At 64.8% G+C, this 21,856-nt stretch overlaps 1 protein-coding gene across 18 annotated transcripts in view; it reads left to right on the top strand.

Moving 5' to 3' along the window:
- NCOR2 (nuclear receptor corepressor 2) overlaps positions 1-21,856 on the top strand; it is a 158,774-nt gene that overhangs the window by 35,198 nt on the left and 101,720 nt on the right. For all 18 annotated transcript variants that reach the window (XM_058281238.2, XM_058281240.2, XM_058281249.2 and 15 more), the window contains exons 5-7: positions 2,295-2,474; positions 5,969-6,082; positions 17,092-17,148. In XM_058281238.2, coding sequence (XP_058137221.1) covers positions 2,295-2,474; positions 5,969-6,082; positions 17,092-17,148 — 351 coding nt within the window. The remainder of the gene's footprint in view (positions 1-2,294; positions 2,475-5,968; positions 6,083-17,091; positions 17,149-21,856) is intronic.

The raw sequence follows: 21,856 nt of genomic DNA, 5'->3' as shown, positions 1-21,856 counted from the left end.
CTGGGAGCCCCTGCGGCCTGGTTGCCAGCCCTGCCCGCCGCGGGGAGTCCAGGCGGAGCCCGGCCTCCTCGTCCTGCACTGCCGAGCTGGGGACTCCACCCTGGAGGTCGGCTGCCCCGGGGCCTTGGCTTCGTCGTCTGTCGAGTGGAGGAAATAATGTTCTCACCTCCCACAGTGCTTGTCGGCCCCACGTGAGCGGAGACCCGGGAATGGCTTTGAGCAGGGGTGGGCAAGCCTCTGGCGCCAGCCTGTTTTGTTTAACCTGCATGATGGTTCCTTATCTGTCTGCTAGTTGTTTGCTTGCTGTGTCTGCTCGTTGTCTCTGCTCAGTGTCTGTGCTCGTTGCCTGCTCGTCTTCTTTAGCAGGCACCAGAATGGAACCAGGGACCGCCCGTGTGGGAGGCAGGTGCCCAACCGCTCGAGCCACATTTTGCTCCCTGATCGTTGGGTCTGCTCATTCACCACCTTGTTGCATCTACTCATCGTCTTTAGCAGGCACCAGGAGCTGAACCAGGGACCACCCATGTGGGAGGTGGCACCCAATTGCTTGAGAACATCCACTCCCGCAGCCCATTCTTATGAAGTTTTATTGGCACCCAGCCATGCCTGTGTGTTCAGGTGCTGCCGGTGGCTGCTTTTGAGATATCTTCATGGAGTGAAGAGGTGCAGCTGTGATTGGCTGCCCACGAAGCCTGAAATATTTACCCCCTGCCTTTTGCAGAGACGTCTGCTGACCTCGGCCTGGCTCCGTGTCACGTGCCTCTGGGTTCTCGGTTTCCTCATCTGTACGGTGGGGATGGCACGGCAGTCCCTGCGCAGGGGTGCTGGGACCCGGTGGGTGGGGGACGCGGCACCTGTTGAGGACTGGGGTAGGCGAGCATGAGGGGTCCCTGGTGGAGGGTGGCCTGAGAGCGTGGCAGGCCCCGTGAGGAAGCTGGGGGGACCCGAGGCCTTTTCCTGCACCCCCAGAGGGCCCAGGTGCCTGGAGGCCAGGGACCCCGACTCCAGCTCTCCCGTACCCTGCAGGCCTTGGCGGGGCCTCCAAGCGGGGCCCACGCCCCGAGGGCGGGAGGGTGGGCCTGAGATGGCGCGCCCTCTGCTCGTGCCAAGAGGGGGGCACTGGGCGGCCCTCGGGCCACAGTTGTGCTCGAGAATAATACGTCCTGTGTCCTGTGGGTGGCAGCTGCGCGGGGGCGGGGAGGCGGCGGCCGGGCTCCTCCCGAGGCCGCCTCCGCCAGCAGCTGCCGGCTTGGCCTTGCTGTGGGCACGGACGGGGGTTGGGCGGCGCCCGCACCGCCAGGCCCAGAGCCCGGGTGTGGGTGGGACAACCCAGCCAGCCTGTTGCGCTCTTAGAGGCTGCCAGGCTGTGAGCCGCGCACTTTGCACGCATTCATGCACTTAGGCTCGCAGCGGTGTGGTAGGTGCGAACCGTTATCCCCTCCTTGTACAGATGAGGAAACCGAGGCAGGGAGCGGCCGAGTGATTTGCCCGAGGCTGCGGAGCCGGGAGGTGGCCGGGCGGGTGGGGGTTTAGCATGGGCCGGCTGCCCAGCACCCTTGTCGAGTGATGGCGTCGGAGCCGCCAAATGAAGGGTTCCTTTGTTGGTTTGGCACGTTTTCAAAAGCAACTTCATTACCCGAAGAATCCTCCTCAGTGGAAGAGAAACCAGGAAAGTGCTTGTAAATAAAAGGGGAAGAGTCAATGCTCCCCTCCTCTGTGACTGCCTGTCCCGTCTGCGCGTCCGTCTTGGGCCGGTCCCCGGGCTCGCGTGTGTGCACGTGTTTGCCGCAAAGCTGGTGTGTGCTCTGAAATGTTTTGTAAGTGGCTTGTTATGAAACCCGCATGATTGTGAACCGTGAATAAAAGGGTCTGCTGAGGGGGACAGGGGTTGTGGGGGCTTGGTTCCTGATTTCAGGGCGTTGGGCCTAATGGGGAGGCTGGGGTAAGAATACAAGAGAAAGGTGCGCCTTGGGGAAGGCGGAGGAAGGTGTCCCGTCTTCAGGGGAGGCTGGGAAAACGTTCCTGTAGGCGGAGGTGTTTGAGCTGAATCTGGAGGGATGAAAAGGAGGCTGGCCTTTGGGATTGGAGTGAGGAGATGGGAAGGGTACACCGGCCAGAGGGACCCGTGTCTGCAAAGGCAGGGTGGGGGGCCGCCGAGCCGCCCTGCGACTGGGACGTGGCATGATGAGTGTCTGGTGTGCTGGAGTGAAGGCAGGGCTGGAACCTGGGGCAGGGGCTTGCTAGTTGGCGGTGCCCCCTGCGCTGACCCCAAGCCCGTCTTTTCTCGGCCACAGGAGCGCAGCCTGACGGGCAAACTGGAGCCGGTGTCTCCACCCAGCCCCCCGCACGCCGACTCTGAGCTGGAGCTGGTACCTCCGCGGCTGTCCAAGGAGGAGCTGATCCAGAACATGGACCGCGTGGACCGTGAGATCACCATGGTGGAGCAGCAGATCTCCAAACTGAAGAAGAAGCAGGTGTGGGCGGGGTGGATGACGGGGGCTCTGGATGGCGAAAAGGTGACAGGCTGGTCACTGCCCATGAGCTGGCTGGGTTTTATGCCGTTTATGTGTATTAGACAAGACTGCTGTGTGGTGAGGTACTCTGCAGGAGAACTTTCTGTAGAGATGGAAATATTCTGTGTCTGCTCTGGCCAATACAGCGGCTGCTAACCACATGTAACTGATGTGACTGAGGAACTAAATTGTCAATTTAGTTTATCTTAAGTGAAATTCCACTTCCAATAGCCACATGTGGCTCTTGGCTGCTGTCCTGCCCAGCACAGGTAAAGAGTTCAGCTGTCGAGCCAGGCTGTCCAGAATCAGGTCCTGTTTCCATAACTTCCTGGTGATGCAGATGGGGCAGTTACTTCTCTGTCCTTGGATTTATTTCCTCATTTGTAGTGCAGGGGCAAGCACCACCTGGTATCCCCTGGTTGTGGCATCTGAATGTGCTGGGCCTCCAGCCCTGCCCTCAGCTGAGTGGCCTTGGAACTTCCATCTCTCTGAGCCTCAGTTTCCTCATCTGTAAGCTGAAAATGGGCCCAGCACCCACCCACCTCCTAGGGCCATGAGGAGGGAACGGGGTCACTCGGTTAAAGTAAGACCTCATGGCAGCTGTTGAAATCAGTTGGATGACCGCCTGCCCCTTCCCACCCGCCCCTGCCCTCAGCCACCAGGAAGCTGGCCTTACCGGGCCTGACTCTGTGCCGCAGAGCGCAGATCGTTTCATCGCCGCAGCCCCCTTCCCACATCCCCGGTGGCAACTCAGGGGTGCTGGGAGCTGCCAGGTCACCTCCACGCTGACCCACGCGTCCAGAGCCCTGCCCTCTGAGCAGAGGGGCGGGGCCTGGGGGGCCGGCCTCAGCAGCCTGGAGTCCTGGAAACTCGGGCCCCGGGCTTCCGGAAGCATCCGATGGTGTGCCTGCCCCCCCACCCCACTCCCCAGACTTGGCCCCAGTCGGCCTCGTCCTGCAGCCTGCCTGCCGGCCACAGCCCCCTCGTGGACCCCCACGGCCCCCCCCCCCATGCCCCGGGCCAAGACCTGGTCCTGCGCCTGCTGGAGCTTCTGCATTTCTGGGAATGCTTCCAAGACCCTCCTCTTCGGGTGGTACCCGCCCCTCGCCAGGGGAAAATCAGCCCCCCTGGTCCGCGGGACGCGCTGCCTGGAGGAGGCGGGGCCGTCGGAGGCCTTGCGTTCTGGGTGACAGTTGGGAGGTGGATCCCTGGCCGGAGCCTCGGTGTCCTCATCTGCGACACGAGGCCCACAGGACTGACGCGCTCGTGGCTCTTCAGGACAGATCCTGAGGTCGGGCTCAGGGTCAGGGTCAGGGTCGGTGTCGTGGTCGGCGTGCTCTGCCCCGTTCCCTCTCCGCCCTCACCTCCTGCTTCTCTCTGCCCCAGCCACGCCGGTCTCTAGAAGCTTCTCAAACGTGCCCCGGGGCCTTCGCACACCCACCCCCAGGTTCACCTCCGCAGAGGCGCTCCCGGCCGCCCCGTCTGAGAAAGCCTCCTGCCCGGTCGCCCGTCCGCGCCCGCCTCTGCTTTTCCCGGTCCTGGCGCTCAGCGGCCCTGGCGCGGGGTGCGCGCTGGCCTCTTGGCTGTAGCCTCTCCTGGAGGAGGGGGATTGTGTCCCCCTTGTTCGTGGCTGTGCCCCCCGTGCCTGGAACGTGGCCGGCACGGAGGAGGCACCCAGTTAGCAGTGGCTCAGGGGACCTGAGTGGGCACCTTCGGGGCAGGCGCGTCGGCGCCCTGCAGCTCCCCCAGGGCCCCCCGCCCCGGTGACGGGGCGAGCGGGGTGTGTGATCGCACGTGCGCGTGGGGCGCTCTGAGCGCCGTGAGCTGGGGACCTTTTGGGCGCCCGTCCCTTGAGGTCAGTGTTAGCCCGGGGCCCGGCCCCTTCTCTGGCTGGGGGGCCCGTCTCCCTCGCTCTTTCCGGGCTCCCCTTGCTGTGGGCCTCGGTGGGATGGGGGTCCCGGTGTGCCTTGAGCCCCCGGCACCCCTCAAGGCCGGTGCCTCCCCACCTGCCAGAGGCTCCTCCCAGCGCCTCCCAGGGCGGCCCCTGCCCCGCGCTCGTCTCCCCTCTCCTTGCCACGCTCCTCCCAGCTCGGGCTGTGGCCCCCTCCCCGGGAAGCCCCCCGCCCGTGCAGCGGAGCGCTCACCCCTTGCCGGGGACCTGCCGCCCGGGTCTGTAACTCGGGGGCCGTCCGCCGTGATCTCGCCCTGGCCTCGGCACGGGGTGGGGGGAGCCGCGGGCCGTGCGCACGTCTAAAGCCGGGCGGGAAGCCGGGGCCACCTCCGCGCCAGCGCTGCCACGCCTTGTCTCTTCGCCTCCGCACGCGGCCTGGGGAGGCGGGCTCTGCCACTGCCCCGGCTCGCAGGGACCACCCGGGCGCTCAGCAGGGGACCTGCGGGGGCCGTCCGCCCAGGGAGCTGGGCGGACCATCCCGAGCTGCCTCCGTGGGGGTCTCCCTCTGCCGGTGGGAGAGAATCTCCTCCCCCCCCCTCCTTTCTCCGGCTTCATTTGGTTTGAACTCGTGGGGGGTGTGTGGCGTTGCCGGGGTGCTGGTGAGCCTTCCACCAGCCGCCCCCCGGAGCTGCCGCGGCGCCACGGCAGCACTGCTCAGCCGCCGAGCTCTGCCCTGCAGCCGGCCGGGCCACTGCGCCCGCAGGGCCCTGGGTTTCGTGGCTCCTTCCCCCTTGCCCTCCTCGGCCACATCTGTGGGCTCCTGAGGGTCCGCGCCTCGGTCCCGTGCAGGCTGTGAGCGTCCTGAGCAGAGAGGACGTGCGTGCCTGGTGGTAGGCCGGGCCCGGCCTCCTGTGTGACCGCGGGCCGGTGTCTTGAGCTCTCTGCGGTGTGGTTTCCTTTTCTGGGACGCTGAGGGACACCCTTTGTGAAGTTGTGTGCAGCAGGGGGCTCCGGTTCACAGGCCGTGGGCGGGCGGTGGCGACGAGCGGCCGTTTACCGGGCGCTTGCTGTGTGCCGGCTCCGCCGCCTGCCTAGCCCGCCTGTGCCCCCCGCTCTCTGGGGCACGGTCTTTAGTCACCCCACCTCCCAGATTCAGAAGGTGATGGGGTTCCAGCCCGACAGCCTCCCCCCTGCTCCCAGCGTGCCGAGTATCGGCCGGCTCACTTAATCCTCCTCGCAGCCCTGGGAGGGGGGCTCGGTGCCAGCCCCGTTTTACAGATGGGGAAACCGAGGCACAGAGGGTAAAGCCGTCCGCCCACGCTCACCCGCTGGTGAGGCGCGCAGGTGGGATGGGAGCCCGGGAGAGCCGGGGCCTTCCCCGAGCGGGCAGGGGCCCCTCTCTGGGGCGCGGAGTCCCCAGCCGTGACTCAGAGGAAATGGTTAGCGGCCCGACTTCCTGTGCGCGACCACCGGCCCGGGCTGCGAGGGGGCCGCCCCGCCGCCGCGGGCTCTGCGCCGCCCCCTTCCGCCCCGCTCACCGCCCCGCCCTCTCTGCCGCCCACAGCAACAGCTGGAGGAGGAGGCCGCCAAGCCCCCGGAGCCCGAGAGGCCCGTGTCGCCGCCGCCCATCGAGTCCAAGCATCGCAGCCTGGTGCAGATCATCTACGACGAGAACCGGGTACGCCCCCCGCCCCGGCCCCTGCCCCGCCGCCTGCCGGGGGGGATGGGGGAGTCACCCTGCAGGAGCTAGCGGCTCCTCCGGGCCTCAGGGGCTCCGGCCAGCAGAGGGGCAGAGCAGGGTTGGGGGGCTCGCGGCCCTCCCCATGAGGACAGGGGCTTTACGAGCGCGTAGGGGCGGGGTGACCAGCGGGGACCCGGCTGCAGGGCCCCGTCCTGGACCGGGCTCAGGGCTCCAGCCTGTGGGGTCTGGTTGCGAAGACGTAGGCCACGGGTATAGAGGAGCCCCGGGGCCGGTGGGCCTGCGGGGGGGAACTGGGGGTCGTCAATTTGTAATGCACAAGATGGTCAGAATAACATTCACGGTAACAGCTGATGTCACGGGATGGGTCAGCCTTTTACGTGGGGGGCCTGGGAGTGATGTTGTTTCCGTTTTATACAGGGGGAAATAGGCCCAGAGAGGTTAAGTGACTTACCCAGAGTCACACAGCTAGGAAGTGGCGGGCCTGGTATTTGAACCTTTGTCTGAGGTGGTGACAGTGAAGGGTCAGATGGGGGTACTGCTCCTCCTGTGCTGGCTGCTCTGATCCCCTCGCCAGCTGTCTCAGCTGCGGAGTCTGCCCCTGGCCGGAGCAGTGCCCAGAGTGCAGGGTGGGGCAGGGGCATCTCCTGTCCCTGGGGCCTGGTTGGCTGCTCTGGAGCCTGAGAACATGGCTGGTGCCAGGGGCGTAGCCCCAGGCCGTGAACTACCAGATCAACCAGTTTGGCTACTCCTCCGCCTCTTGGAGCAGCGATAGGATTCGGGATGAGACGGAGCCCCATGGTTGGGGGCCATGAGCTGGCCTTGCAGGGTGGGGTGGCTCACCCTCCTGCACCCTGTTCCCCACCCCGAGTCACCCTGATACCAGGGGTAAGGGTGGGAGAGCCGGGTACCACGTGTGTTTCAGCCTTGAGGGCTCAGGTGATGGGTGCCTGGGTCGGATCCCGGTCTTGCCGCTCCCTGGCTCCACGGCCGGGCAGTTTGCTCCACCTGCCTGTGCCTCAAGCCCCGCTGCAGAGCCGCACTCCCGACGCATCTCCCTGCAGCACCGGCGTGGGGCATGCGTGAGTGGGGCCTTACTTGGCGTCCTCAGGATGGCATCCGGCGCCGAGCAGGTGTTAGCTGCCCCGACGTCGTTGTCGGCGCCATTGCCCTTTTCCTCTTCTTGTTAGATTTGTATTTTGCACGGCTCCGTTTACTCCTCGCCTACGCATATGAAATCGGATCTTATTCTCTCCTTTTCACTCTTAAGGAAACCGAGGCTCAGAGACGGGAGGTGAGCTGCCTGAGATGACACAGCGGGTGCTGAGCTGGCTCCGGAGCCCTGGTGGTGGGCCCTGGGGAGGGAGAGCCGCAGAGGGGCGAGGTGGCCACTCTGCTCGACTCGGCCGCAGGGCCCGCGGCCCTGGCCGGGCGGGCCTGTCGGGGTGGGGCGGCTCTGCAGGCCTGTGCCCCCGCAGGGAGCGTGCTCTGCCTCCCCCCACAGCACGTGCGCCCCTTCCCCAGGTCCTTCCAAGCAGTGACTGAGGTTCCCTTCCGCCCAGCTTGGGTTTCACCAGGTTTTCTCCCAGGAAGCTGTGGCTGCAGGACCCCCCAGCCTTCCCATCGCCCTGGTTCTGATTAAGCGTTCTCAGGGTATTTCCCTGCCGGAACTGCCACCTCCACCTGCCTGGGTTTTCTGCAGCTTCTGTGAGGAGAAAGGAGCGGGGGGCCTGGGGTTCCGGTCCAGGCTCGGTTCTCTGCTGCTCTGGGCTCCTGGCCGTGTTCTGGAGGTCAGGGAGTGCACGTAGCTGAGATGGTGGCTACGGGGTTTTGCAGTCGGTCGCGGGCTACACTGGGAAGGGTCTGGTAAGTTGAGACTTGCAAATAGACTCGGCTCACATTGGTTGAGGCTGAGGAGGTCAACCCCTCTTGTCTTGTCGGAGCCTTGTCATGATGAGTTGGTGGGAGTTTGCTTCAGGCTTGGCTGGATCCAGGCGCCCAAATGAAGCGGTCCGGGATCTTGTTCCTCTTGGCATTTTCCTGCGGGGCTCCCCAGGGCGTGGGGAAGTAAGTGCTGCTGGCAGCCCCCGGCTCACCAGCCCGTCAGCACGGAGGAAGATCCGGCTCTGCGTTAGCTCGGTGCTAGTTGACGCTCGGGAGCCCTGGTGTCACGTGGCCCCGGGGTTGACTGCGCCAATCAGCCCCCCCACCCCAGGGCCTGGGAATAGGGAGAGGCTCCTCCCAAGGGGAGGTCAGAGGCGGCCCCCACTCCCACCCCTGGGGTCCAAGGGCGCCGCCTGCCTCCCCCGGGCTGCAGCCTGAGGGCTTGCTGCCCCCTCCCCGTAGTGTCCTGACGGGGTGTGGGGGTCACAGCCCCCCTGACTTACGGAGGAGGAAACCGAGGCTCTGGTAGTTTCCCCAGAGGCCTCACAGCTGGTGAGTGGCGAGGCTGAGACTCGAACTCTGAGTCTAAGAGCCTGGTAGGCTCAGGTCCACTGAGGGCTTCACAGCTGCACTGTGCATTCATTCATTTGCTCTTTCATTCATTCATTGGGCAGCTGTGCAGGGAGCACCCCCTCTGTGCCGGCTGCTCCTCCAGGTGGGGGGTGCACCTGGGGACACAGAATCACCCCACAGGCTACCGCGTGGGGGCGCCCTGCAGGCCCGCGGGGTTTTGCGCCTCGCCTGCCCCAGCTCCCTTGCTCTCCTCCCTCTGTCTAGCCCTCTTGGCTTCCTTGCTCTTCCCCAAACCACTAGGTGTGCCGCGGCCGCAGGGCCTTTGCACGGGCTGTTCCCGGCCTGGGCTCCCTGCCCCCTGCGCTCGCCGGCTCCTCTCTCCTCTGCAGCGCTGTAACCCACCACCCCCTCCTCGCTTTCCTCCTCAGCGTCGCCCCTGGGGCACGCGACACTGACTTGTTTTGCTTTTATCTCTCCTCTGCGTCCTGGCTGCGTCCCAGCACCCAGAGCGCTGCCCGGCACGTGGTGGGCGCTTGCTAAAGCTCTTATGAATGAATGAATGAATGAACGGTCGGTGGCAGCAGAGGAGGGGAGATGGCGGGTCACTGGCCGGGCCTCCTCCATGGTCGTGGTTTTTGGGGTGTGGGGACTGGGCCCCTGACTCTGGTGGAGGCTGGGGGGCTGGGGGGAGCACCAGGCATGCTGCTCCTTGGCCAGGGTCAGCGTAGCCGCCCGCCCTCCCTGCCGGCCCCCGGGAGAGCAGAGCAGGGCTGCCCCGCGACCTCGTGCCGCCCGGGAAGTGCCGTGTCCCCCCGCGCAGGGCCGCCCGTGCCTCCCGGGTGTTGAAGTCCAGCTCACCGCCCATTCGGCGCAACGTGACGGGGCGCCCGCGGGGGCTGCCGGGGGGCAGGGGGCGCAGGCCGAGCGTGGCCGTTCCAGGAGCCGCCTCCGTGGGAGGGGCCTGGGCAGGTGCCCCCAGGTGGGGCCGGAGGCGGGTCAGGTCCCCGCGGGGCAGTGGTCCAGAGGGCAGGGGCGTGCGGGGGGTGGGAGTGGGGGTGGCGAAGGCACGCTGTGCGGTCGGCACGGGGGCGGGGCCCGGGGAGGGGGTCACCGTGCAGGAAAGGGCCCCGGGTGTGGGCAGCAGCTCTTCTGTGTGACCTTCCGAGGGTGTGTGGCGGGCTGAAAGAGGTCTGACCGCACACCTGGATTTTGGAGGAGAATAGGTAAGGGCCGGATGGCCAGGCGCAGGGCGTGCGGGTCTAGGAGGGTCTCAGGCCGGTGGGAGTCCGTGAGGTGGGCCAATCCAGGGGCGCTTCATGGAGGAGGTGGCGCTGGGGCGCGACTGCAGCAGTGGGAACTTTGGGGCAGAGGCGGAAGGGTGTTGACGGCGGTTCCGTCGCCCTCACAGGGCAGTAGAGAGTGGACTCCGTGTACGCAGCGGCCTGTGCTGGCCGAGCGGTGAGGACGTGGGGGACAGGAGCTGAGACCTCAGTTGCCTGAAGCATCCTGAGGGGGCTGCCCTTGCGCCCCGTTCCTGGAGCAAAGTCGGGCTGACGCGGTCGTTACTCTCCCCGGCCACCGCAGCACGACGCGGCGTGGGCTGCATCTCGGGTGACCCCGGCCCCTCCCCGGGAAGGAGGGCGACGCCTCTCTCCAGCCCCGGCCGGGACCGCCAGCCCCTCCTGTGCCCTGGCCAGCGGGCGCTCAGCTCTCTGCCCTGACCGCCGGGCTGGGCGGGCCGGGGTGCAGGGCCTGGGCCCGACGTCGCCCGCTCAGCTCCAGAGGACGAAGCCGGAGCTCAGGCTGCGGGGGGCGGGGGGGGGCGCCAAGCTCACCCGGGGGTCTCGCTGGCGGCTCACCGTGTCAGGGCTCCCACTGCCGCAGGGGGTCGGGTGGCCAGGCTCCTGGTACGGACCCCGGGGAGCTGTGCCTGGTGGCAAAGGCCACCGTCACTCAGGAACAAGCGCCCGTGGGCACCCAAGATGCCAGGCATATGCCAGGTGCATCAACACAGAGCTCTGCGCAAGTGCCCTCCACCAGCTCACGCCCACCCACCGTACACGTGTGCACGCGGTCCCTCGCTCGTCTGACGCGCCACACACCCTCGTTCCCGTGGGAGCACATGCACACGCGTGATGTAGAAATGAAAATCACCACAGGTGCCCATGGGCTCACGCATGTGCACACAGTAGGCACAAGCACCCGTGTACACACATGCCACGTATCCACTCACGACACATGCACATACTAGGCACATGCACCCGTGAACTCACCTGTCACGTGCACACAGTAGGCACGTGCGCCTGTGTCCACACCCTCCACGTGTGCGCACAGTAGGCACGTGCGCCCGTGTCCACACCCTCCACGTGCGCGCACAGTAGGGATGTGCACGCGTGCACATTCAAGCACGTTCCCCCCAAAAGCACACGTGTACCAGGTGAGCATGTGTACCCACACTCCCGTGCACCTGCACAATGAATACCTGGACACATGTGCGTGCATGAACACGCGTGTACACGCGGTCCGCTCTCGTCTGGGGCGCGGGCACCAGAGCCTGGCATCTGACCCAAGGCCCTGGGCCGGCGCCTGGCCTGGGAGCCCCGTTCTAGCTCCTCCACCTGCTAGAGCCCCGAGCTCCCCCGCCCCCACCTGGGGAGCTGACACCCAGCTCCTGCTCCAGGCCACACCCCGCGCGGCATTGGTGCCGCTTGACCCCTGGCCGGGTCCTGTGTTCCTCCCGCCTGCACACTGGGGGTCATGACTGGGTCCAGAGAAGCTCGCGGGCATGAGGCACGAGGTCGAGTGGGTGCCCGTGGGCTGTGTTGTTCGGCCGGCGGGCACCGCGTGCGAGGTGGGGATTTGGAAGAACCCGGAACGCCAGGAGCAGATGTGATGGCTGAGGCTGAGGGGGCCTGCGGGACGCCAGGGCTGGACAACCGGGCCCCTTGACCTCTGACCCCCGCCTGGGCCCCCTCCTCGCCCCTGGGGGGCCAGTCCAGTCTAACAGGCATGTCCCCACCTCCCCGTGAGCCGGCCTCATGCCCACAGGGACGAGGACGAACGTGAGGCCTGAGCACCGCTGCTGGTGGGTCCCAGGGCTGGGTCCAGAGCTGGCACCCGGGCTGGGTAACCGGGGGGTGGCTGAGGAGGTGGCCTCAAGGGGCCAGGAACAAGCGAGCAGATGGTAACCATGGAAATGTTGGGGTGGGGGTGGGTGCTCCAGGGGGAAGGGAAAGGATCTTCGAGTGGGAGGATTTGGGGTTTTGCCTGGAATCGTTTGGGTTCAAGTATTGGTTTGGCCACTCCTAGTGGGACGTCCCCTCTGAGTTTTAGTTTCCCCACCTATAAAGTGGGGGCAGTGACCGAACCCCCGAACAGGTTGTCAGGAGGCTTAGCGATTCCGGCCCAGAGGGGCCTCTCCCGTGTCCTTGAAAAGCCCTGGCCGCTGCTGGTCCAGTGGGGCAGGCGGGCAGCCTGGCAAAGGGGCACGTAGCTCCGGGGGCAGGGAGCCAGCCCGCTGCCCAGCCGGTCGTGTGGATCCTTCCTGAGCCTCATGCTGTTCCAGGCACTGCAGGCACAGCAGAGAACAAAGCAGGGCCCTGCCCCTCAGGAGCTGGCATCCCGGGGGGACAGGCAGTGAGATACAGGCAGAACGGGGAGCCCCGCTTTCGGCCTCACGCTGGGAAGGTGCCGGGTGGTGCTCGGGGCGGGCCTCTGGGAGGGACGCTGAGTAGGGTCCTGATGGAGGGGCAGGGGGGAGCATGTGCCCTGCGGGTGGGGGCAGCACTCCCGGCAGGGGGAAGGGCAGGCGCCAAGTGCAGAGGCAGAGTTGGCGGCAGCGCGTGGGGAGCAGGGCGGGGCGTGCGGGGCAGTCTGGGAGCGCCCGCAGGGGCCTGGCGGCGAGGCCCGCTTGGCTGGCGCGGAGCTTGGATTCCGTCCTCGGGGTGGCGAGAAGCCGGCGGCCCAGGCCGAGGGACCCCGGGCCCCGCCATGCCCTGCCCTGCGGGGGTGCCTGCCCTCCATCTGAAGAGGGGCTTCGCCGGGGAAGCGGCGGCACATCTGTCGTACTTGTGCGGCGCTGGTTCCTTGCAGGACATCCTTGCAGAAGCGCTGGGAGTTTGGAACCCTGGGAGGGTGCCTGTGAGTGTCTTACAGATGGGGAGACCGAGGCCAGTGGGGTGAAGCGGCTCATTAAGGGTTAGAGCGACACAGCCAAACTCAGCGTGTAGATGTGATGCATTCCCCCCAGCGTGGGACACGACACCCGGGGATGAGCCTCCCTGGCACCGAGGGATCACTACCACATACCAGCTGAAGAAGCAACTAGAAAATGACCTTGAATTAAAGATTCAATGCGGAACAGCAGAATATACCTGTCTACATATAATAACATGACTTCGGGAAGCGGTTTGACCTAATGTAAGGGGGAAATGGAAAGGAGAAATGAGATTATAAGGCTGTGAGTCTCTAAAAAAGAGTCTGGAGGTTGTCAGAAGGAATACCCCTATGTACAACTGAACAGAGTCTAAGAGACAGATAAGGTAGATACAACCCCAGGTATTGGTTCTTTTGAGGGATAAAGAGACCCACGGGTTCTATGGTCATGGCAGAAGGGGTTCACTGCCATGACAGATGGCCCTTCTTTGGAGCTGGTGTTTCTGCGTGATGGAAATGGACTCAGAGGGGATCTCTTTTCACAAGACTTGCATACTACTTTATTGGAATTGTAGTTGGTGCTGGGTTTAAGATATATGTAGGGGATTTGAATCTCTGGACTGATAATATGACACCCAGGCCCAGAGCCTCAACAGACTTCAGCTCCTACACTTTGACTTATTGGACTTACTCCACTCAGCTAACATGGAGTTGAAGAAGGTCAACCACCACAACATGGAGCCTAGAGTGTCTACAACTAGAAGCGGGAAGAGTGCATGCAGTACCCATGTGGAATCTAAGCCCTCACTTGACATAGGTGTGCAATGGACACAACCAATCCAATGTCCACAGAGGAAATGTGGAATGGGTGTGGGAACGGTAGCCATGGGGGCTGCTGGGTGTGGGGAACGGGAGGAAGAGATGAGATGTGGAGGCGTTTTCGGGACGTGGAGTTGTCCTGGATAGTGCTTCACGGACAATTACGGGACACTGTAGATCCCCCCAGGGCCCACTGGATGGAACGTGAGAGAGTCTGGGCTATGATGTGGACCATTGACTATGGGGTGCAGTGATGCTCAGAGATGAACTTACCAGGTGCAATGGATGTATCACGATGATGGGAGAGAGTGTTGCTGTGGGGGGAGTGGGGGGCGGGGGCGGGGGGGTTGAATGGGACCTCATATATTTTTTTTAATGTAATTAAAAAATAATAATAATAAATAAATATTAAAAACAAAACAAAACAAAACAAAAAAAAAGGGTTAGAGCGAGATGTTGGCTTGTTGTGGCCAAATGTGGTGAGAACGCCCTGGGCATCTGGGGTCCCCTAGGCAGGGCCCGCCTCACCCCATAAAGGGTTTTTTTTTTTTTTTTCTTTTAATGATTTATTTTCTTTCTTTCTTTCTCCCATTCCCTTGTTGTTTGCACTTGCTTCATCTTCCCTGTTTCTGTAGGAGGCATGGGGAATCAAACCTGGAACTTCCGACTTGGGAGGGAGGCATCTAATTGCTTGAGCCATCTCCGTTCCCTGCTTTGTTGTCTCTCATTATGTTTTTCCTTGTGTCTCTCCTTGCATCATCTTGTTGCGTCAGCTTGCTGTCTTAAGGAGGCACCAGGAACTGAACTGAGGGCCTCCCTTGTGGTAGGCGGGAGCTTTGATGCTTGAGCACGTCTGCCTCCCCCATAAGGGGTCTTGGTGCCCTGAGCTTAGCTGCCAGCTGGACAGGAGAAGACGGGGGTGGGGCGGGAATGGAGCTGGGGGCCGGCTCCTGCCGAAGCGCCTGCTTGGGGCTGGGGGCCTAGCCTGAGTCTCAGTTTCCTCATCTGTAAACAGGGCTAATGCTAGAACCCCCGGCACGGGGTGCTCGCAAGAGGTCAAGGACGCGGAGCTTGCAGGGTGTCCAGGGCCGGGGGGGGCAGCAGGGGCCGTTGTCAGTGTAACAGCCGGCTTTTTCTATGCGTCTGCTACGTGCCCGAGACAGGCCTTTTTTTTTTTTTTTAAGATTTTAAAAATTGTGTTTATTTCTTTCCCCTCCCCCGCCCCACCCCAGTTGTCTGCTCTCTGTGTCCATTCACTGTGTGTTCTTCTGTGACCGCTTCTATCCTTAACAGCAGTATCAGAATCTGTGTTTCTTTTTGTTGCGTCATCTTGTGTCAGCTCTCCGTGTGTGTGGCGCCATTCCTGGGCAGGCTGCACTTTCTTTTGTGCTGGGCAGCTCTCCTTACGGGTGTACTCCTTGCGCGTGGGGCTCTCCTACGTGGGGACACCCCTGCGTGGCAGGGCGCTCCTTGCGCGCATCACCACTGCACATGGGCCAGCTGCACACGGGTCAAGGAGGCCTGGGGTTTGAACCCTGGACCCTCCATAGGGTAGATGGATGCCATAACCGTTGAGCCATGTCTGCTTCCCCTGAGACAGGTCTTAAAGTCCTTCGGTGTCAGCTCCTTGAGTCCTAGCAGCTGCACACGGAGGCTGTTGTATGTCCCCCATTTCCCAGACGGGGAAACTGAGTCCACCCAGCCCGTAAGGGGCTCCAGGGCCCTTGCGTTGAGCCTGGTGCCCTCCCGTCTTTCCGGCGCTGCCGTGCCTTCGGGGCGGGTGGCAGGTCTCCTGGCTAAAGCGCACGCGCCTCACCTTCGGGATGTTAAGTTGCGTCTTAAAGGACTGCAGGGCTGCCGGGAGCTGGCTTCCGGGGGCACCCCGCACCCGGGGGTCCCTGTGGCCACGGCAGGTCAGGAGGGGCTCTCTTTGCACCCCTTCTCTGGATACGTGCATTGCTGAGACGGTGAGGAGGTGGCTGGGGGCGGCGTCCCGAGCCTCTGCATGGCCGGCCAGACCCCAGTCCCCCCCTGCCTGGGCCCAGGCCTGGCCAGTGGGAAGGTGCCGGGCTGTGGGTGCGCCCGGGGCCGCGGTGGTCGGCGGTGACCGTTGGGAGTGCCCGGGGAGGCCAGGCCCTGAGCCCAGGGGAGGCCCTGGGTGGGACGTGGCCCTTGGCTCTCTCCTTCCCCGGGCTGGGAGTTCAGAAGACTCTTCCTTCTGACATCTCCGTGCCTCAGTTTCCTTAGCTGTCAGGTGGAGAGACCACTTCTTGTGCTTGGGTGGGAGTGACATTTTAATAGGACTTGCCAGGACTGCCTGAGGCCCATAGTAAGTGCTCAGTAAAATGGTCACCAATCATTGATGCCGCCTCCCGGTGTTCCCGGGCCCCAGCCACCCTGGGAGGCAGCGGGGCTCAGGGTGCACAGCTCTGGTCCTGGGTGGGCCCCGGGCTCGAGGCAGAGCGGCTCCGGGTGCCAGCTTGAGCCCCCCTTCGTGCAGAGGGGCGGGGCCACCCTCGCACCCCCTCCCGCCCGCGCACGAGCAGGCCGAGCCCCGGTATGGGCCCCGCGCCTGCCCTTCGCCGCCTCATTCCCGGGGGACCTGGACTCGGGGGTCGCCGAGGGTGGTTTTGAGGTAACGACGGTGCCTCGCTTGGCTTGACCCCCCAGCCCAGGCCCGGTACTGAACGGTCTCCCCAAGTTCGGCATGCACCCCCTCTCCCGGCGTCACCCCCGTCGGCATGGAGTGCCTGCGTGCGCTGCTGGGTGAGCCCCGCTTTCCAACGCATGCGGTCCGGGCGTCGCTGGAGCGCTCGGCTGCTCCTGCCCGGACCTGCCCCCCGTTCTGCCCCCACCCCCGGCAGCCCCCGGGAACCGCCCTCCACCCCCCATCCCCAGCAGCCCCCGGCCGCTCTGGCCGCCCTCCAGGCCCCTCTGCACGGCCCTGGGGCCACTGCGGGATTGGCGGCTTCTGGCCACTCAACGTATTGCTGTTTCCTCTTAAGTCCAGGGTTGTGCCGGGGGGTGGGGGGGCACCGCGGGGGCCCACGTGGTCGTGGGCCCTCAGCATCCTGGAAAGGGTGCCTCGGAGCGCCTCTTCCTCAGCCTCCCTCCTCCTCTCCCCCCCCCCCCCCCGCCCTCGCTGGCTGCACCAGCGCTGAGGTAATTGTAGACAACCCAACCAGCTTCCAGGGGAAGGAAGCCATCGCGGGCCTGGCAGTCTCGGCCGTGGGCTGGCGGGGAGGCGCGCGTGCCCGCGTCGTGGGGCCTGGGGGCCCGGGGGCCCAGGGAGGGAGCTTGGCACGGGGAGCCGGCGCGACTGTGCAAATCGAAACTTGGCAGGGCTTGGCCGAGGCCGCCGCGGGGTTGTCAAGGCCCCTCTGTGCTGCCTTCCAGCCTGGGGGGGCGCGCGGAGGGGGCCCCAGGCCTCCCCCCAGCGCCGTGGCGCGGCGTGGGCTTGGGCAGCTGCCCGCTCTTCTGTGAGGGCCTCTATTTATACTCTTCTCTGGTTTTTTTTCTTTTTCTACCCCCCTCCGTCTCTCCTCTTCGCCCTGCAGAAGAAGGCAGAAGCTGCTCATCGGATTCTGGAAGGCCTGGGGCCCCAGGTGGAGCTGGTGAGCCGGGGCGCAGCACGGGAGGCGGGCGGGCGGTGGCCGGGGAGGCGGGCAGGGCGGCAGGTGGCGGGGAGCGGGGGCAGCGGGTGGTCGCCCGGCCGGGGCCGCCCCGGGCAGCTTTCTTCCGAGGAGGGAGGGAACGTGCCCCCGGGCAGAGGGGCCGGCAGGTAGCGAGCGGTGGGCCCGACTGGGCCCGGAGGTCGGGGGGAGGTGGGGCGGGCTGTTTGCTCGAACTTGGCCCAAAAAGCCCCCTGCTCCCGGTCAGGTGCCCTGGCTCAGCCCCCAGGTCTCCCACTTCCCACACCTAAGCAGGTGTTTCACCTCTTTGTGCCTCAGTTTCCTCCTCTGTGAAAGGGGGCTGAGGAGGAAGAGCCCCGAGGCCGTTGGCTGGCGCGGGGGGCTGCCGAGCTCACCCCCGCCGCGCTCCCCGAGCCACGCCTGCCCGGCCCGCGGCGGGCGCCGAGCATCGCTGCTGTTCATTGTGCTTGTTGCTGTGCCCGTTGCCGTTTTGCAGGGAGGTGGCCCGTCGCGGCAGAACCGGGGAGCAGGCCGTGGTTCTCTCCTCCCGGCGCCCCTCCCCTGTGTGTTCCCCGGCCTGGGGGTGGGTGACAGCCGCAGCCCGGGTCCCACCTGCGCCCCAGCTGGGCTGGTGGCGCACAGCCGTGGATGGCGGCGGTGGGCAGCGGGTAGGGGTGGAGACGAGGGGTCTGGGGGTGGCGTGCCTGGTGCTCACGGCGGGGAAACGAAGCCCCCACGTTGTGAGCTTCACGTGGACCCTGGCCGCGCACGTGTGGGGCCTTGGGAGTGGGATTTGCCTCCCACGGCCTCATTTTGCTCATCCGTGAAATGGGGGTGACTGGAAGTCCTCTTCCCAGCATCTCGGGGAGAGGGTGAAGCAACAGGCGCATGGGAAAGGCTGACACCTCCCGGTGCCTGGCCCTTCGCCAGGGCCGGGCATCGGGGCGGTCAGGGTTAGGGCTCCCGCGAAGTTAGGGGAGCCCAGCTCCTGCCCCAGGGTTTTCTCCAGATGGCTCTGTTTTTGGGGTGAGGGTCTGCCACTGTGTCCCTCCTCCCTGAGGGCAGAGAGATGGGGACCACGGCCTGGGGCAGGGCCCAGCAGCCCCCGGGGTGGGCTTAGGGGCCTGGCCTGCCTGCGCCCGCCTGCAGGTGCATCGTGGGGCTGCACGTGGCGGGGGTCCCGCTTCCCCTGCTGGGCCTGGCTTCTGGGAGGTCTCCAGCAAGCCGCCGCCGGAGTGAGAACCAGCTCACGTGCCGCACGAGCCTCCCCTCCGTGGCGCCTGCACGCCAGTGGCTCGGCGCGAACGCACAGATTTGTGTAGTCAGAGCATTTTTATGCCTTCAGAAAGACATCTGTCTCCTTGACCTCTCACCTGCCACCCCCCCGGCCCTGGCAGCTGTTACCTGCCTCCTGGCTGTTCTGGACACGTCACGGAGGTGGCATCATGCGTCTGTCCTTCCGCGCCCCCCTGCGTCGTGTCTCCCGGCTTCATCCTGCAGTGGGCATCAGCACTTCCTTCCTCCTCGTGGCTGGGGAGTGTTCCGTTGTCTGGGCAGACCACGCTCTGTGGCTCCACTGGCCCGTGGGCAGGCGCCCGGGCTGGCCCACGTTGGGCTCTCGGGACAGCGCGTGGCCGGGGGCGGGGCTCGGATCGTGGGGGGCTGCCAGGCGCTCCCAGAGGGGCCGCGCCGTTTACGTGCCTGCCAGCCAGCCGCTTCCTGCCTGAGTGTCCCCTTTCCCCAGATGGGGCTAGTACCCAGCCGTTTCCAGGCTCGAGGCTGCCCGCTTCCCTTTTGTGACCTCCTCAGTCTTCGGGGCCCCTGGGTGGGGAAGCGGGCGGGGGTCCTCGCGTTTGGAGGCCGAGGACCGCAGACGGGGAAAGCAGGGCCCGGCGTCCGTGCGCATCGAGCTGCGCCTGCTACGTCAGAGGCTTTAGAGCCAGGGGCCTCAGAGCGGGTCTTCTCTCATCCCGTGGGGACGTCGGCCGCCGTTTTGGGGTCTCAGAGCGGAGGCTCCATGTGGGTTGGTGACACGGGCAACTGAGGTCTGGAATGTCTGGTGGCTGCTGGTTCTTGCGTGTCCCCGCAAAGCCCGTGGGCCCGTGGCCTCCCAGGAGCAGGGGCCCTTCCGTGGCCTCCCAGGAGCAGTGGCCCTTCCGTGCGTTGGGCCTCATGGTAGAGTTGCTGCCCCGGAATTTGGATGAGGCTCAGAGGGCCACGCAGAGGGCGGCCAGGTCTGCACCCCTGTCTTGGTCACCCCCAAAAGGTGACCTGCATGTGGGGGTGGCTCGGAGAGGTCGGCGTTGCTGCTGGCCACCTGGGAGCCGGCTGCAGCGGCCGAGCCCGGGGACCGCGGGCCTGGGCCTTTGGCCTCCAGCTCCTGGGGCGACCCCATCCACGGCCTCTGAGCACCCCGGGATGGCCGCCCGGTGACCTCCCAGAGGGGCCCTGGCCCTTGAGAAGTCTGCATTGGGAAGGAAGAAAATAGCACAGGAGGTGCCAGCCGGGGGTCCCCAAGACGGCGGGTTGGGGGAGCGCCACCCCTCCCCAGCAGGGTCCCGCGAGCGCCGCCGGGGACCCAGGCGGCCAGGCAGGACGCGGAGGGAGGGGGTGTGCGCAGCTGTGGCCCGCCCTCCTCCGCTCTGAGTCACTCGGTTTCCTTCCTGTTCAGAGGTGTTATTTTAAGAACGTGGTGTCACCAGAGGGGCGCGGGCCCGGCTGACACCTCGCTGAGCGCCGTTGCGTCCCCCTGGGATCCTGGCTACTCTCGGTCACCCCGCCGGCTGCCTCGTGGACAGGCCCGAAGGGGACCCCCTGCCCTCTCCCCAGGCCCCCCTCTTCTTTCCTGGGCCTCCCTCACGGCCTAGCACGGCCTCGCGCCTTGGAGCTCTGGTCTTGTTGTTCCTCTGCGGAGGAGGCGAGAGCCAGGCCGCGAGCCCGCCAGCCCGGCTCCTCGGGCGCCTGTGCCAGGGATGCTGCCTCCTCGGCACTGTGTCCTGGCAGAGGCTGGAACCCGTGGGGCAGCGGGAGGCAGGGGACGCCGCCCCCTGAAGGGAGGCGGTTGTGCTGCGGCCGCCATGTTGGGACCTGCCTGTGGGGACAGAAGCTGGCTTGTCCAGAGGAGCTCCTGAGCTCTGTGCCACCCCCCTGCCGGCAGTGAGGACGAGGCCAGGGCTGGCCCGACGTGCCCTTCGCCCTGCAGCAGTGACCCGCCAACCGGGTGTTTTCCCGCTGGTCCAGCTCAGGGGCATCCCAAGATGGCTGCTAAAGGCCCGTCGCCATGGGAACGCACAGCCTCCCCGAGGCTGCGCCGACCCCTGTGTCTCTACCTGGCTCTCGGGTCCTGCCCAGGGAGCACCTCCCAGTGGGGCAGCCTGCGAGGGGACGCAGCACTGCCCCCTCACGCCCAGAAGGCCGCCCCCAGGGTTTTTCTGTGTCCCCTTGTACTGAGCAGGGTGAGAAGGTGGAGAAGTGGAAGTGACTTCCCGGGGGTCAGGGCCCTGGGGACACCCCGCCCCCCTTAGAAACAGCACCCCCCCATCGCTGGCTCCCGGGGGCTGTCCCTCTTTACAGCTCTTGGCCCCTTCCTGGCCCCCTGAGGCTGGGATGACTGTGCCATTTGCTGTTTTTAAAAAAAAAAAACCACAATACCTATTTCTTGGCCTTTTTTTTCCAAAAAGATGCATAGGTCCCCAAAAATGTTATATTAAAAAATATAAGAAGTTCCCATATACCCCCCACTCACTCCCCACTCCTCCCCCATCAACAACCTCTTTCATCATGTGGCACGTTCATTGCATCTGGTGACTACGTCTTGGAGCACGGCTGCACTGCACAGATAGTGGTTTACACTGTAGTTCACGCTCTCCCCCGGTCCATTCAGTGGGCTATGGCAGGATGTATCACGTCCTGCATCTGACGCTGCAGTATCATTCAGGACAACTGCAAGTCCCCGAAATCCCCCACATCACACCTCTTTTTCCTTCTCCCTGCCCTCAGCAACTCCCGTGGCCACTGTCTCCACATCAGTGATATAATTACTTTCATTGCTATGAAGGTAGAATTTGTCTTGAAATGAAATGACTAGTCTTTGTGGTTATTGGTAATTGTACACAGTTTGTAAAAACAAAACAAAAACAAAACAGAACACAGCAGAGCCAGGCAGACATCCCGCCTGGGGTCTCCTCGGCTCCCTGGAAGGCTGGGAAGCAGGTCCTCTGGGCTCCAGCTCCTTTTTACAGTTGGGGAAACTGAGGCCAAGGCCCCGTTAAATCAGGGTCTGTCCCTGGAGGCTGCGTCTTGAAGCTGTCCCATGCTTGCCTAGCCGTGAGTAGTGTCAGCACGTGGGGCACGCGAGGGGCCCGGAGCTAAACACGCAGGTTGTGCGCGTGGGCGTCCTCCCAGGGCCCTTGGCCCCTGTGGCTGAGATTTTCAACCTTCAGGAATGCCTTACCCCTTTTCTCTGTTGGGAAGTTCTGCAGTAAGTCTGACCGTGGGCTTTCTGGCTGCCCTGTGCTCTTTCTCCTTCCTGTTCAAACCCTAGCGTGGGGCAGGGATGCCTTGGGAGGGCAGCCTGACCCAGGATGGGGAGACAAATCTGTGGCAGCCGGGGGCGATACCTCTGTACCCAGGAGAGTGGCTGAGCTGGGAGCCTGGAGGTGCCTGCGGTCAGCGTGAATTGCACGTGGGG

The sequence above is a fragment of the Dasypus novemcinctus genome, chromosome 19 (assembly GCF_030445035.2).
Source record: "Dasypus novemcinctus isolate mDasNov1 chromosome 19, mDasNov1.1.hap2, whole genome shotgun sequence".
Taxonomy (NCBI): domain Eukaryota; kingdom Metazoa; phylum Chordata; class Mammalia; order Cingulata; family Dasypodidae; genus Dasypus; species Dasypus novemcinctus.
Note: the sequence above shows the minus strand (reverse complement) of the source record. Positions and strands in the feature narration are given on the sequence as shown.